The sequence below is a fragment of the Chiloscyllium plagiosum genome, unplaced genomic scaffold, assembly GCF_037043375.1.
Source record: "Chiloscyllium plagiosum isolate Xiang-an unplaced genomic scaffold, Cpla_swu_hap1 HiC_scaffold_3, whole genome shotgun sequence".
Taxonomy (NCBI): Eukaryota; Metazoa; Chordata; class Chondrichthyes; order Orectolobiformes; family Hemiscylliidae; genus Chiloscyllium; species Chiloscyllium plagiosum.
Genome location: NW_028270141.1, coordinates 106,109,521 through 106,125,623, shown reverse-complemented (window position 1 = coordinate 106,125,623; position 16,103 = coordinate 106,109,521). Strand labels below are relative to the sequence as shown.

The 16,103-nt window shown below is 42.5% G+C and overlaps 1 protein-coding gene across 2 annotated transcripts in view; it reads left to right on the top strand.

Annotated features, from left to right (window-relative positions):
• The first annotated feature begins 3,048 nt into the window (after positions 1 to 3,048).
• The window catches only part of LOC122548371 (uncharacterized protein C6orf163 homolog), a 37,433-nt gene continuing 24,378 nt past the window's right edge, over positions 3,049 to 16,103 (top strand). The window contains exons 1-2 of one of the 2 annotated variants that reach the window (XM_043686934.2): positions 3,049 to 3,457; positions 4,559 to 4,653. In XM_043686934.2, coding sequence (XP_043542869.1) covers positions 3,319 to 3,457; positions 4,559 to 4,653 — 234 coding nt within the window. In that variant the 5' untranslated portion in view covers positions 3,049 to 3,318. Of the gene's footprint in view, positions 3,458 to 3,612; positions 3,912 to 4,558; positions 4,654 to 16,103 lie in introns of those variants that run through there. The other variant, XM_043686936.2, reaches the window with a different exon arrangement.

Genomic DNA, 16,103 nt, shown 5'->3' with positions numbered 1-16,103 from the left:
AGCTTTGAAAACTTGCATGGGGAGAGAAAAATGCAGCAAATGTTTCATGGATTCTAATCCTCCACCGGCACTTCCCGATCTGCTGAATATTTCCATGGTTTTTGCTCATTATGAAGAACAGAATTGGTGTTCAATGGAAAATAGCCCACTGGCAGCAATGACATAAGTCCATTTGGGAAATTTCAAAAACTCATTGTTTGTGATCACTCCTGCTCTTAACTTTCCTCCCTCACGGACTCACCATAATGTTTTGAAAGGAAAATCCTCCTCAACATATCTATTAAGTTTTTTGAGGAGCTGTCTAGCAGGGTAGATAAGAATGGTTTGTATTGGGATTTTCTACACGCATTTGATAAAGCGTCAAGCGAAGTTATTGCACAAGACTTGCTCATGGGCTCCAGTTGTGGCATGAATTGAGATGTTGGCAAACAAGAACAAAAGGGAATCTGAATAAATGGGCCAGGATGGCAGACTGTTACTCTTGGCCTGCCAGCTAATTACAATCTGTATCAATGATTAAATGACAGGATCCAATAAGACCCAAAATTGGCTGAGGGAATCAGAAACAGAGAATAATGGTTAATGGGTTTTTTTGAGGGAAAGCTTGTAATGGAACTCCTGAATCACTGTTGGAACTCTTGTTTTTCCTCATATTAATGATCCAGATCTTGAGGATCCAAGTGAAAGGGACAAATCCAAAGTTTGTGGTTGACACAAGACGAGGGAAAATTGTAAACTGTGAGGAGAAACATTTATTAACTTCAAAAGGACATTGACACATTGGTGGAGTGGGTGGATAGGTGGCAGATGAAGTTCAGTGCAGAGAAATGTGAGGTGTTATGCTTTGGAGGAAAGAGTAGAGAGACAGTATAAGATAAAGGGTACTATTCTAAAAGGTGTGCAAAAACAAAGATACCTGGGTGTACATGTGTACAATATAAGTCATTAAAGGTGGCAGGGTAGAGAGAGCTGTTTCTAAAACCTATGGTAGACAAGCAGGAGGCTAGAACACAGCAAGCCAGGCAGCATCAGAAGGCAGCTTGCTGTGTTCTTCCAGCCTGGTGCTTGTCTATCTTGGATTCCAACATCTGCAGGATTTTTTTTTGTCTCTAACATTGTTACTAAAACATAGAGCATTCTGGGATTCATAAATAGGGCATGGAGTACAAAAGCAGGGAGGATATGATGAACTTATATAAGACACTGGTTAGACAACAGCTGTCTGCAGTTCTGGGCATTACACTATAGGAAGGATGTGAATGGTGTGGAGAGAGTTTTATGAGAATGGTTACAAGGATAAGGCACTTGAGGATAGGTCAGAAACGTTGGGACTATTTACATTGGACTGGAGGAGTTTAAGAGGTCATTTGATGGTTTTCAAGACTCATGCCAGAGTAGGTGCAGAGAAAGTTTTCCCGCTCGTGAATGGATTGAGAAGCACTTTCAAAAGAAGCAAATATGAGGTGAGCAAAAACTTTTTCACAGCAGCTGGGAATGTTGGCCTGTGAGAAGACACTGACAAGGGGCGGCACGGTGGCTCAGTGGTTAGCACTGCTGCCTCACAGCACCAGGGTCCAAGGTTCAATTCCAGCCTCGGGCGACTGTGGAGTTTGCACATTCTCCCAGTGTCTGTGTGGGTTTCCTCCGGGTGCTTCAGTTTCTTCCCACAGGCCAAAGATGTGCAGTTCAGGTGAATTGGCCATGCTAAATTGCCCATAGTGTTAGGTGCATTAGTCAGAGGGGGGTGGGTTACTCTTCGGAGGGCCGGTATGGACTTGTTGGGCCGAAAGGCCTGTTTCCACACTGTAGGGAATCTAATCTAATTACAGTGACTACCCATCACGTATTTTGCAGATGCATCTCAGATGATATTTCTCCAGGGATATGAGGTGTCTGATATATATTATATATACACAGAAGAGCTGTGGCCCAGTAGACCATGAACATAGTGCTGTGTTTGAGGTCTTTGTCATGAAACACTATTTCTTTGATAGCCACAGGCTGCACTGGACCACCAGAGGACACATGGAGTTCTATCATCAATGACTGCCCTTGCTGATAGGAGGCCCCCATGGTATGAGAATGATTCACAGTGTTCAGGGGCTTTCCATGGATCTTAAGTGGCGCGAGTCAGGAGTGTGAGGAAATAGTCCCCAGAATGAGTGCAGCTTCAACAATACTCAAGAGGTTTGACACCGTCCAGGACAAAGCTGCCCACTTGGTACCACATCCACCATTTTCGATTTTCATGCCTTTCACTACCATTGCACAGTTTTGGCAGTGTGTACTATCTACAACATACAAGGCAGCAAACCACCAAGGCTCCTTAAGACAGCACCTTCCCAATCCATGACCATTACCATCTTGAACGACAAGGGCAGCAGATGCCTGGAACACACCAACTCCAAATTCCTTTCCAAGCCACATAGCATCCTGACTTGGAACTACATCACCATTTCTTCACAGTCGCTGGATCAAAATCCAGGAACTCCGTCCTTAACACTGCTGTGAGTGAACCTACACCATTAGGGACTGCAAGGTTAAGAAAGCAGCCCACCACCAAGGGCATTGGCAAAAAATGCTGACTTCGCCACTGAACTCGCATCCCATCAATAACCAAGGACTGTCCATATTCAACCTTGGACCAGGTTGTTAGGAAGTTGTCTGCTCTTCTGCTTCTATCATTATTACCTCCCCTTCCCCACCCCTCCTCCTCAATTTCAATCCATCACTTTTTTTCCTTCTTGCTACCTTTTCTTCCCTCCCCAGCCTTCTCATCATCACTTATTTCCCATACCTCCCCAATTTAACCTCAATTTTCCTCTTTACCTACCTCTGCATCCCTTCTGTCCTCCTCCCCCACCCCTTCCTTTTAGGTCATTCATCTGTTCTTTGCCCACTGTCTTCTCTGACAGCACCCCCCCCCCCCCCTCCCCCCTCATCCTTCCACCTCTCTCTCTCTTGCTCCTCTCTGCTCTCTGTGAGTCTCTCATCCACTCTCCCCCACTGCCATTATCCGCCTCTGTGTCTCAGTCTTCATTTGTCCCTGTCCAGCTCACTGGAGCAACGTCATTGTGACAATGCCAGACTTTAACCAGGACCCGTTTCCCTGGTCACCGTGAGCCACATGTCTGTCTGCTGTGCACCCAGACATCAACATTAAAGTCTTATCAAGCCGAGATGAGCTTTTGGTTTGCATCGGGGATACTATCCCATCTGTAGGGTTGGACAAGTTAATTGGAAGGAATCTCAATCACCCCTCCTTTATTTAATCCCTCCTTTATTATTATTTTTAAATATATCTATATCTGATCTCTAATGGACACTTGGTGTTTCAATATCGGATCCAGGAAGGCTCTGCTGGTTACACCAGATGGAGGGACCCCTGGACTGCCCACCTGGTACAAGGAGCCAACTCACGCTTTGATTCAACAAGATGCCCACAAGTGTATACTGGGTAAGAACCGCAAGTGGTTACAGTCAAACCGGGGCGGGTGGGAGACGCTGCAATGCCTCTGGGTGTGTCTGAGTGCGGCTCCTAGAGGGGCAGGGGTGGGTGAAGCTGCAGAAAGTGGTGCTCAGCTTTCTGCCCCCCCCCCCCCCCCCCTGCTGCCGGTTGAGTGGGATCCCGGGATTTCACCCTGTCCGGAGCTGGAGCGGGTTTTGAGAATGTGCTTTTCCGAATGCCCGCAGAGCAGGCTCATCACTAAGGTCCAGGTGGGATTTGCCTGGTTTTCCTCAGCGCGGGTGAACGTTCCTTGAGCAGTCTTGGATTAATCAAAACTGGGCAGTTCGCACATAATTCACCTCGTGTTGGCAATTCCTCGCAAACCGGGAAAAAAATTGATTAAAATTATCATGGTAGACAAATAATCACAGGGGAAAGCAAAGGGCGATACCTAACTGATAAGGTAATGCTGCACTTAACGTTTGTACTAAATAATTAACATATAATTTATATGCAAGCTAATTATACAATGGAAGGTTACACTTTATTAATTAGAAAAAGTCTGTTGTCTCTGATAATAATTACACTTGCAAATGCTTGAGTAGGCATCTTGTCCAGAATCATTTTTATCAATGACATGATGAATCAAACATCTAATCATTTTTTCAAATGATTTACATATTTTGATCAGATTTTGAAGGACAATTTCAACAGCGTTTTTTTCTTGCCATTAAAGATGTGAAATTGTTCTCATTTCCATTGCACTGCGTTTTCTTTAAAGTACCTCCTGGCCTTGGGAACATGGTCTGAAGTATATGGTTAGCAATCCCATGTCCTTTAATGCTAGTGAGTTCCATTGTTCCATCACTCTGCCTTGATCTCAAATGCCACCCCTGCTATTAGACTGCCAGGTGATCTGTAACTTCATCCAGTTCAAACAGTGTGAAGCCAGTATTCTCTTCAGTCGTCACTGATAAAAGCAATTGAGTACATATTCTTCAGAGAAACATTAGACACAAAATCCACATTTGCTTCATAAATGTATTTTGTGCTCATATCTACTGTACTTTAAAAGGCATACATTAAAGTACTTTTATTCTTCTGTTACAGGTCTGGGATCACAGATTCATGACAAATACATGGAAGAGGCTAGGAGTGACATTAAGCAGATTGTGGATGAAGTGCGAGCAACAATGTTATATTGGGTATAAAAGTTTTTTTAATTTTCAATTTTCTCCTATTCCTCATTTTCTAAAAGCATTAACTCTGGCCACTATCTGAGTCTTACCCAAATACACATTATTCAGGTGTCAGTTTGAGTTTTTTGAACTCAACTGGCTGCATCTTATTCCATCAAGATAGACATCACTGATGAGTCCAATTCCACAGTAACACAACATACACACTTCCTCTAAAAATCAACAGACATTAAATTCTAAAGCATGAAACAATACAGATTTATAGCTTGAGATTTGAATTACAAGACAAGAGAAAAGGGAGAGGGGAGAAATTGGATTGGAACTGAAAGCAGTTTCTTTAACTGTTATTGATGTGGCATAGCTTTGACAGTTATTGACATACAAAGCATACAAATCACTATTCATTCTAAAGGGAAAGAGGCAATGGATAATGGCAGTGAGTAACTGTGACAAGCATTGCACCAAAGATCCCAGGTAAAAAAAAAAAGTGCTGGAGAAACTCAGCAGGTCAGGCAGCATCTGGAGAGAGAGAAACAGTTAATCTTTCAAGTCCAATTTTTGACCCATCTAGAATTGGGTCTGTATTTTTATGTTTGTGAGGGAGGATTAAACTTAACAACAACCATTCTGCTTTTCTCTGCTATGGCCAATTAGGACACTGCCAATTATCTATAAAAATTGACTACATGGGCAAGCCAGGGAGGTACTTTACCCTGTCAAAGTCTCCGTAGGTATGTGCATATAATGCAGTGTTTAAGAAGTGTTTTCCCAGAATGCTGTAATTACAAGGCTGAAGACGTCATTTATCTTTTCATTTCAAAGTTTTGGCATATGTGAGAATGATATCCAACAATCACTACTTTAATGTACCTTTATCTTGTGTGAATACAGTGATTATGGTATGAATACAAGAGCATAACAAAAAAGTAGAGATACCCACAGTGCAAATTGCACCCCCTACAAATTGTTCCATTCTCTTTTTAAATTGTGTGCTCTTCAACACTACTAAAAGGTTATTTTGACATTCAACTGTGCTTATGATCCAGAGATTTCACACCTTTCATTTTAACAACATTGTGTTATTGTCTGTGGGAGTTTCACAAATGTTAGCCATCCTTAAAGACTTGTAGCTCCATCAGGTAATGTAGATTTCCCTAAAATGATGTCAGTGTGACTGCTGCCTTGGAAGTACATATTTATAGATATTTATTAGAAATTTAACATTTTTACAAGTTTACAAAAATAAACAAAACTCTCAAGTACAAACATTGATATACAATTAAATCTTAAATATACAATAGCCAAAATTTAACAAAAGAAAAAATACCGAGAAAGAAAAAAAAACAAAACTCAACTAACTATTAATCTAACCTACAACTAACCAGAGTGTATATTTAAGTCTCTTACATTATTCAAATAAGAGAGAGAGAAAAAAAAACAAAAAAAAACAACGGATAACATAGAAATTGGGTAGTGAGATACATGCTCAGAATGTGTTAACATCAAATGTAACAAAACCCGTATTCGTGCGTGATTCCTCTCCTAAGGGACCCCAGACCAACCAGGTTCGTAATCTCAATTAAATAAAAGCCCATGTTAGGATAGCCGAAATATCTGTATTCATGTAATTCAAGAAGGGCTGCCATATTGTATAAAATAATTCGGTCTTTCGGTGCACCATATTTGTAAGGAAGTCAAGGGGAATACATTCCATAATTAATCTGTGCCAATTTGAAAGTCCAGGGGGGCCCTCAGCCACTTAGTTTACCAAAATATTTTGGTAAGAGAGAAAGAGAGAATAGAAAATAGTCTCTTCCCGTACATGTCCAGGGAGGGAAAGTTCGAAAAGCCCAAAAGGAGAGATACAGGGTCCACTTTAATTTCTATTCCTAGAATGTCTGTCAGGGTACTTGCTACTTTAGTCCAATATCTACGGATCTTATGACAGGTCCATAAGCAATGTACAAGAGTGCCCACCTCTACTTTACATTTGGGACACATTGAAAATGCTCCTGCCTTAAATTTTGCCAATCGATCCGGTGCTATATGGGCCCTATGAAGTATCGTCAGCTGGATAGCCTGAGTTCTGTTACAGATGGTAATTCTTCTCGCGTTTTCCCAAATGTCATTCCATGTTTCTATAGAGATTTCTAGTCCCAAATCCCGATCCCATGTTTTAAGCAGATTGTCCATATCTCCCGATACTTTATCATGTAGTAAATGATAAATAGTACAGACGGAAGATACCCCCATTGGTCGTAGCACTCTACATTCTCTATCTGATTTATAAAGACTATCTAATAACGTAGTCTTCTTCTGTATATAGTCTTGAATTTGGAAGTAATGAAAGAGGTCTCCATTAGGTAATCGAATTTCTGACGCAGCTGTTCAAAAGACATCAAGACCCCATCTTTAAATAGGTCCCCTAAACATGAGATACCCCTGGATCTCCAGAGTTTAAAAGTAGCATCTGTAAACCCCGGTTGGAATCCCCATGCTCCCACTATCAGCGCATAGGGGGATGTTTTATGTGAGTTGCCCTCATTTTGCCGCATTATATTCCAAGCTTTAATTGTGTTTAGTATTATAGGCTTTTTACAGTGATCTGTAATGATTTTCCTCTTGTCTGAAAATAAAAGGTTAATAAGTGGGTATTTTACTTGAGAAGCCTCGCTGTCCAGCCAGGTTGATTGTCGATCAGACAAGACCCAATCAGCTATGTAACTTAATAGGGAACTTAACTGATATTTCCAAAAATCTGGGAAGTCCAATCCTCCCCTTGCCTGTGGAAGCTGTAGCTTCTTTAGCTTAATGAGGGGCCGTCTATGATTCCAGATAAAGGAACCCAACCAGCCACATAATTTACGTAGTGCCAGCCTCGGCAGCATCACCGGAAGCATTCTCATAGGGTCTAGGAGACGGGGCAGGACATTCATTTTAATTAGTGCTATTCTACCCAACCAGGAAATTGGAAGGTCTCCCCATCGCTGGAGGTCCTGCCTTATCCTTTCCAGTAAATGCACAAAATTAGCCTTGTATAACTGACCAAATACTGGAGTAATAAAAATGCCTAAATATAAGAAACCCTCCAGGGACCAACGAAAGGGAAAACGGGATCCGTCCACTAAGTGGGGTATCATAGCAAGGCCACCCATTGGCATAGCCTCCGATTTTGAAAAATTAATTTTATAGCCTGAGAATGCGCTAAATGTATTAATAACTTGGATTAAGCGAGGTACGGACATCAGAGGATTACTGAGGAATAGAAGAACATCATCTGCATAAAGAGTGATTTTATGTTTACCTGTACCAATCCTCGGGGCCGTTATATTAGCATCAGCCCGTATAGCGTCTGCTAGTGGTTCAATTATTAGCGTAAATAACAATGGCGAGAGAGGACATCCCTGACGGTAGCCCCTATCCACACTGAAGCTATCCGAACCTAATCCATTGGTAACCACAACTGCTTTGGGATCACTATACAATGTTGAGACCCATTTGGTAAACAACTTTCCAACGCCAAACCTTTCCAATGTGTAAAACAAATATGACCATTCAACCCTATCGATGCCTTTTCCGCGTCTAATGAAACTACTACTCCTGGTATCTTTCCCTGATGGCAGGCTTGAATCATATTCAAAACCCTTCTAATGTTATTGGATGATCTACAGCCCTTAATAAACCCCGTCTGGTCCTCCTTTATGATATGTGGCAGTACCCTTTCTAGTCTAAATGCTAATGTTTTAGAAAGGATTTTACAATCTACATTTAGCAAGGATATTGGTCTATATGATGTAAAATCATCTGGATCCTTTCCTTTTTTAAGAATAAGAGAGATATTTGCCTCTTTCAGCGAAGGCGGGAGATAACCCTGACTATATGCATAGTTATACATGTCCATAAGTGGACCAGCCAATATTTCTGTAAATTCTTTATAGAATTCAGCTCGAAAATCATCTGGGCCAGGTGCCTTGCCGCTCTGAAGTTGCCTGATTGCGTCAAGTATTTCTTGGACTGTTAGGGGAGCATTTAAGACCGATACCTGTTCCGGAGTTAGGCCTGGAAAGGTCCTTTGCAATTTAATAATAGAAGGTCTATCAGTGTATGCAGTTTCAGCTACTTTTAAGCGAGCTTCGAGCAGACGCTGTTGTTCTCCCTTCAATTTTTTCTGGGTCGCTGAGTAGGAGATGATCAAACCTCGCGCGTAAGCGTTGATGGTCTCCCACATCATTGATGGGTTGCTAGCCGTACCTAAATTAATTTCTAAAAAAGTTTTAAATTCTTGAGAGAAATACTTTACAAATTTACTGTCTTTCATTAGGAAGGGGTCCATACGCCAATGCCGAGGGGATGTCCCATTGTTCCTTGCCTTAGTTTCCATATATACAGCAGCGTGGTCGGAAATTGCTATACTACCTATTTTACAGGATGATATGGAATTTTAAAAAATCGAGGGGGCAAAAAACATATCAATTCTGGTATGACATTTATGTGGATTGGAGTAAAAAGAAAAATCTCTGCCCTGTGGATGAAGACATCTCCATACATCTACTAATCCTAATTCTTTGTTCAAATCCACCAATTGTCTAGATCTGGGAGATATTCCTGCAGTACTCTTGGGAATCCTATCTATTTCCGGATCCATAATACAATTAAAGTCTCCCCCTATAATTGTATGACAGGCACCGAGAGCCATCAATTTTGAAAAGGCTTCCGTTATAAATTTAAAAGGATGTGCCGGGGGGGGCAGTACAAATTTAAAATCCCATATTCCTCGCCATTTATAAGGGCTTTAATCAAAATATATCGTCCAGATTTGTCTTTTATCTGATTTAGGATTTTGAAAGGGAAATTCTTCCGAACAAGAATAACAACTCCCCTACTTTTTGAGCTAAAAGAAGAAAAAAGGCCTGATCAAATCCACCTTGTCGTAATTTCAAGTGTTCTTTATCTGTCAGGTGTGTCTCCTGTAGGAGAGCTATATCAACTCTTTCTTTCTTAAGATTTGATAATATTTTCTTCCTTTTGACTGGCGAATTACTCCCCTTGACATTCCAGGTGCACCACTTAACCGACTGATCAACCATAATCGTCCGGGCAAATCCGAGACCCCTCGGGAGGGGAAACCCTATCCAGAACATCCCGAGCATAGAGCATATAAAATTCACAAAAATAAAGGCTCTCTGATACACTCACAACAATATAATAAAAAACTATTTCTAAATAATAAAAAAAATAGAAAAAACATATTTAAATGGAGATTTTCCCCCTTGTTTCCAGGGGGTGTCACTTCCTTTCCAAAGGTCCATCGTATCCTCTCCCAACCAATGCCCCACCCTTGACCCAGGCGCTCCTCAATAGGATGAGGAGAATTCAGATATAATACAAAGCTAGAGTTAACAGTGAGCACCCTACCCCCACCCGAACCCACACCAACACCTGGATATATTTGGTAATGTCAATATATAACTATAAAATTACAACCTCAACAAATAATAATACAAAATAACAAGGGAAAACAACCCCGCTCCTAGAGACAGAGGTAAAATAAAATAAGGTAACCACCTCCCCCCACCAACATTAACTAAACCCCCCGGCTTATATATATATACACATATATATACATACCCACATACATACATAGAATAATTTTAAAAAACAACCCCAAAGGGGGGGGAGAAAATCATTAAATAGAGAACAAATAAATAAATCCCTCTCCCCACTCCCCAAGATAATATTAAACAGTAAGGTAATAAAAAAAACAAAAAGTTGGGGGGGATATCAACCGGAGTGGGGGAAAGGCAAACCAACATCTATTATCTCTTACAATTTATCTAAGAACATAGAACATAGAAAAATACAGCGCAGTACAGGCCCTTTGGCCCTCGATGTTGCGCCGATCCAAGCCCACCTAACCTACACTAGCCCACTATCCTCCATATGCCTATCCAATGCCTGTTTAAATGCCCATAAAGTGGGAGACTCCACCACTGCTACTAGCAGGGCATTCCATGAACTCACGACTCGCTGAGTAAAGAATTTACCCCTAACTTCTGTCCTATACCTACCACCCCTTAATTTAAAGCTATGCCCCCTCGTAATAGCTGACTCCATACGTGGAAAAAGGTTCTCATGGTCAACCCTATCTAAACCCCTAATCATCTTGTACACCTCTATCAAGTCACCCCTAAACCTTCTTTTCTCCAATGAAAACAGCCCCAAGTGCCTCAGCCTTTCCTCATACGATCTTCCTACCATACCAGGCAACATACTGGTAAACCTCCTCTGCACCCGTTCCAGTGCCTCCACACCCTTCCTATAGTATGGCGACCAAAACTGCACACAATACTCCAGATGCGGCCGCACCAGAGCCTTAAACAACTGCAACATGAACTCAGGGCTCCGGAACTCAATTCCTCTACCAATAAAAGCCAGTACGCCATATGCCTTCTTCATCGCACTATTTACCTGGGTGGCAACTTTCAGAGATCTGTGTACATGGACACCAAGATCCCTCTGCTCATCCACACTACCAAGTATCCGACCATTAGCCCAGTACCCCATCTTTTTGTTACTCTTACCAAAGTGAATCACCTCACACTTACCTACATTGAACTCCATTTGCCACCTTTCTGCCCAGCTCTGCAACTTATCTATATCCCGCTGTAACCTGACACATCCTTCCTCACTGTCAACAACTCCACCGACTTTTGTATCATCCGCAAACTTGCTCACCCAACCTTCTAACCCCTCCTCCAGGTCATTTATAAAAATGACAAACAGCAATGGTCCCAAAACAGATCCTTGCGGAACACCGCTAGTAACTGCACTCCAAGATGAACCTTTACCATCAACTACTACCCTCTGTCTTCTTCCAGCCAGCCAATTCCTAATCCAAACCTCCAACTCACCCTCAATGCTATACCTCTGTATTTTTTGCAGTAGCCAAAAATATAGTTTAGCCAAATATAGTATAGCCAAAAATAAAATATAGCCAAAAAAAAGTACAAAAATTCCTTAGCCTTTTCTGGCGATCCGAAGTTATATACGGATCCTTCATGGTTAAAAAGTAGCGTCTCTGGGTAGCGTAAGGAGTACTGAATATTTAAGTCTCTTAAACGCTTCTTCGCCTCATCGAATGCCTTCCTCTTTTGGACCAGAACTGGGGAAAAGTCCTGGAATAACATGATCTTGGATCCTTTATAGATCATAGCTTGGGAATCTTTTCCAAGATTTCTAGAAGCTTCTCGGAATATCTGCCTCTCCCTGTAGCTCTGCAGCCGGAACAGGACCGGGGGGGGGGCGCTGGTTTGAGCTGGGCCCGCGTATTGCGACCCGGTAGGCCCATTCCACCCTTACCTGGCCTGATCCAGCCTCCAGATTTAAAAGCTGTGGCAGCCACTGCTCAAGGAACGCTGTAAGCTGGCCTTCCTCTTCCCGTTCAGGAAGGCCCAGCAAACTAATATAATGTGATTCTCTAAGGTCTGGACCTGATCCACGGCCAATTGCGCTGTAGTTTCGGAGGTCGCGGCCTTTAGCTCCGCCCCTCCGACTCGGCGCTCGATTTCTTTAATGTCTCGGTCGTGCATTTGCAGCACGGCCGAGAGTGAGTCCCATCGACTTCGGGATTCTTCAATGAAAGAGCCGATATTTGCATCCAGTTTGGAGATGATTTCCATGAGGCTTGCCACTGTAGGTAAGTCCCCTGAGGTGGCTGTGGACGCCTCTGCTGCAGCTGGAGAGGGTGGGGGAGGGGTTCCTACTTGCTGAGAGCTGCGGGCTCCCTTCCCTTTGGTCATTTTTACTAAAGATTAGATTATTTAAATTTAATACTAAGCAACTAATTAACTTAAATAGCTATTTTAAATGATTTGGTGAGTGTGGTGGGGGTGGGTGACCCACCTTACGCAAGTCTTGGGAGGAGCACTGTAGACTCAGACTTGCTGGGTTGCTGCCATCTTGGATCCCCCGACATTTATATCTTGACCTGCAATCTTCTTCCCGACCTCTCCACCCCCACCCCCTCTCCGACCTATCACCCTCACCCTCATCTCCTTCCACCTATCGTATTCCCAGCGCCCCTCCCCCAAATTCCCTGCCTCCCACCTTTTATCTCAGCCCGCTTGGCACACCAACCTCATTCCTGAAGAAGTGCTTATGCCCGAAACGTCAATTCTCTTGCTCCTCGGATGCTGCCTGGCCTGCTGTGTTTTTCCAGCACCACATTTTTCAACTCCATTTATATCCATGATGTCACATCTGAAGAGCACCCCACCCAGACTCACACCCTGACACTATCCCTGTAACTCTGCATTTACCCTGACTAATCCACCTATCCTGCACATTACAGGGCAATTTAGCATGGCTAATCCACCTAATCTGCACATCATTAGACTGTGGAAGGAAACCAGAGCACCTGGAGGAAACCTCATGCAGACACAGAATAAACAACTCCATACAGACAGTCACTCACAGCTAGAATTGAACCCAGGTCCCAGGTGCCGTAAGGCAGCAGTGCTAACGACTGAGTCACTATGTAGCCCTCAATACTGTGGAATTGCATGCAGAAGCTTGGACTGAAGGGTTTGTTTCCATGCTCTACATCTCTATGACTATGGCTATAATTGAGCGAGTTTTAGGAGCAAAATTTGAACTGAATAGTATAGATGCATTTAAGGAAAACTAGTTGAGCAATGAGGAAGGAGGGAACAGACAGCCATAAGAGTAGATTTTACACATGAAGTTGGGAGGAAGCTGATGTGGAGCATAAACATGGCATAGACTGTGACTGAAGATCTCTGGTCACCAATGTCAAATGCTACAGATGGTGAAGAGTGAAAAGTAATATTTCATTTTGGTCACAGTTACATAGAATGTGGTGAAATTCTTTGCCGTAACAAGTGACACATCAGTTTTCTGATTGGTACATCTGTTCAGTGCATTTTTTAAATAAATATTTTTATTCAAAAGAAAGAAAGACTTTAGGTTTTTTACAAAATTACAAAACTAATACAAAATAGTGTAATCTCTTTACAGTATAATGACAATATCAGTATAAAAAAGCTAACTACTAATCTACTCTCCAGGCTACCAAAACACAAAATAAGATATAAAAAGAAATAATCTATATATTAACAAAAAAAAGCTGCAGTATAGTACATAACTAACAACAACAAAAAAAAGTAAATGAATAAATAAATACGCACTTAAAGTAAAATTATGTCAAGTCATAACGAAACCCGTATTTGTACGGGATTCTTCCTCCCAGGGGCCCCCGAACCGACAGACATAGTCCTCATGGCTAAACAAAGGCCCTAGATAGCAGGGCCGATACATCTGCATCGACATAGTTCAGGAATGGCCGCCACATTCTGTAAAACAATTCCGCTTTTTGGTGCACTGTATACATAAGGAAGTCAAGAGGGAAATATTCCATAACCATCCTATGCCAATTTGAGAGACCAGGAGGACTTTCAGATATCCAGCTTGCTTAGTATGTTTTTCCTTGCACAAAAGGCGAGGATAGAAAATAATTTCTTCCCATTTCCACCTAGAAAGGGAAGATTTGAAGAGACCAAAAGGGGAGACCGGGTCTAACCCAATCTCCGTCCCCAAAATCTTTGCCAAGGCCTTTGCTACATTGTCCCAATATCTACGAATCATATGGCATGTCACAAACAATGAGTGAGAGTACCAACTTCTATTTTACATTTCGGGCGCATTGGAAACGCTCCTGCCTTAAAGTTTGCAAGTTGCTCTGGTGCTGGATGGCCCTATGAAGTATCTTCAAGTGAATAGCTTGAGTCTTATTACAGATAGAGATCTTCCTGGTGTTTTCCCAGATGCCCTCCCACATCTGTAAGGGGATTTCCATCCCTAATTCTTGAGTCCAGGTTTATATAGCCATTCCATGTCCTTCGATACATTATTACCTAGTGAGCGATAGAGAGTACTGACCGAGGGTGCGCCCATCGGCCGAAGCACTCTCCTTTCCATATCCGATTTATAAGGATTGGTCATCAATGTAGTCTTTTTTTGTACAACATCTCGTATTTGAAAATATCGAAAGAGATCCTTGCTAGGCAACCCGAACTTCTGACGTAACTGTTCAAAGGACATCATGACCTCCCCATCAAATAAATCTCCCAAACAGGAGATTCCTCTGGACTCCCAGATTTTAAATCCAGCATCTGTCAAGCCTGGCTGAAATCCCAGAATTTAGACTAGAGTGGTGCTGGAAAAGCACAGCAGGTCAGGCAGCATCCAAGGAGCAGGAAAATTGACGTTTCGGCAAGAGCCCTTCATCAGGAATAGAGGCAGGGAGCCTCCAGGGTGGAGAGATAAATGGGGGTTGGGGGGGGGGGTGGGGTTGGGGGGCTGCTGGGGAGAAGGTAGCAAAGAGTACAGTAAGTGAATGGGGGTGGGGATGGAGGTGATAGGTCAGAGAGGAGGGTGGGGAAGGTAGCAAAGAGTACAATAGGTGGATGGGGGTGGGGTTGAAGGTGATAGGTCAGAGAGGAGGGTGGAGTGGATAGGTGGGACGGGAGATTGGCAGATAGTACAGGTCATGGGGACAGTGCTGAGCTTGAAGGTTGGAACTGGGGTAGGGTGGGGGGAGGGGAAATGAGGAAACTGGTGAAGTCTACATTGATGCCCTGGGGTTGAAGTTCCTACTATAGGAGTAAAGGGGAAGTTTTTTGTAAATTACCCTCACCCTGTCATATCATCCTCCAAGCTTTGATTATATTTAGGACAATCGGGCTTTTACAATGATCTGTGACAGTTCCCACCTTATCCATAAACAATAGATTGGTGAGGGGGCATTTTGATTGGGAAGCCTCAATATCTAGCCAAATTGATTGTGAATCGCAAGAGACCCAGTCAGCCACATATGATAGCAGAGAGCTCAGTTGGCACTTTCTAAAATCCGGAAAATTCAGACCTCCCCTTACTTGTGGGAGCTGTAATTTATCTATTTTAATAAGCAGCCGTCTATGATTCCAAACAAAGGAACCAAGACAACCATAGAACTTGCTCAGCGCCTGTCTCAGCAACATCAAGGGAAGCATTCCCATGGGGTATAATAAGCGTGGGAGGATACTCATCTTAACCAAGGCTATTCTTCCTAACCAGGATATCGGGAGATCTTCCCAACACTGGAGGTCCTGGCTTACTTTCTCTAATAAATGAATATAATTAGTTTGATATAGCTGACCGAATACGGGGTAATAAAAATACCTAAATAGAGAAAACCCCCCAGTGACCACTGAACGGGCAAGAGGGATCCATCCGCAAAGTTAGATATGCTGGTAAGACCTCCTACCAGCATGGCCTCTGATTTCATGAAATTAAAATTATATCCTGAAAACACACCAAATAAATTAACCGCTTGAATTAAGCAGGGCACAGATGTCTGCGGATCATTTAAGAAAAGAAGGATGTCATCCGCATAAAGA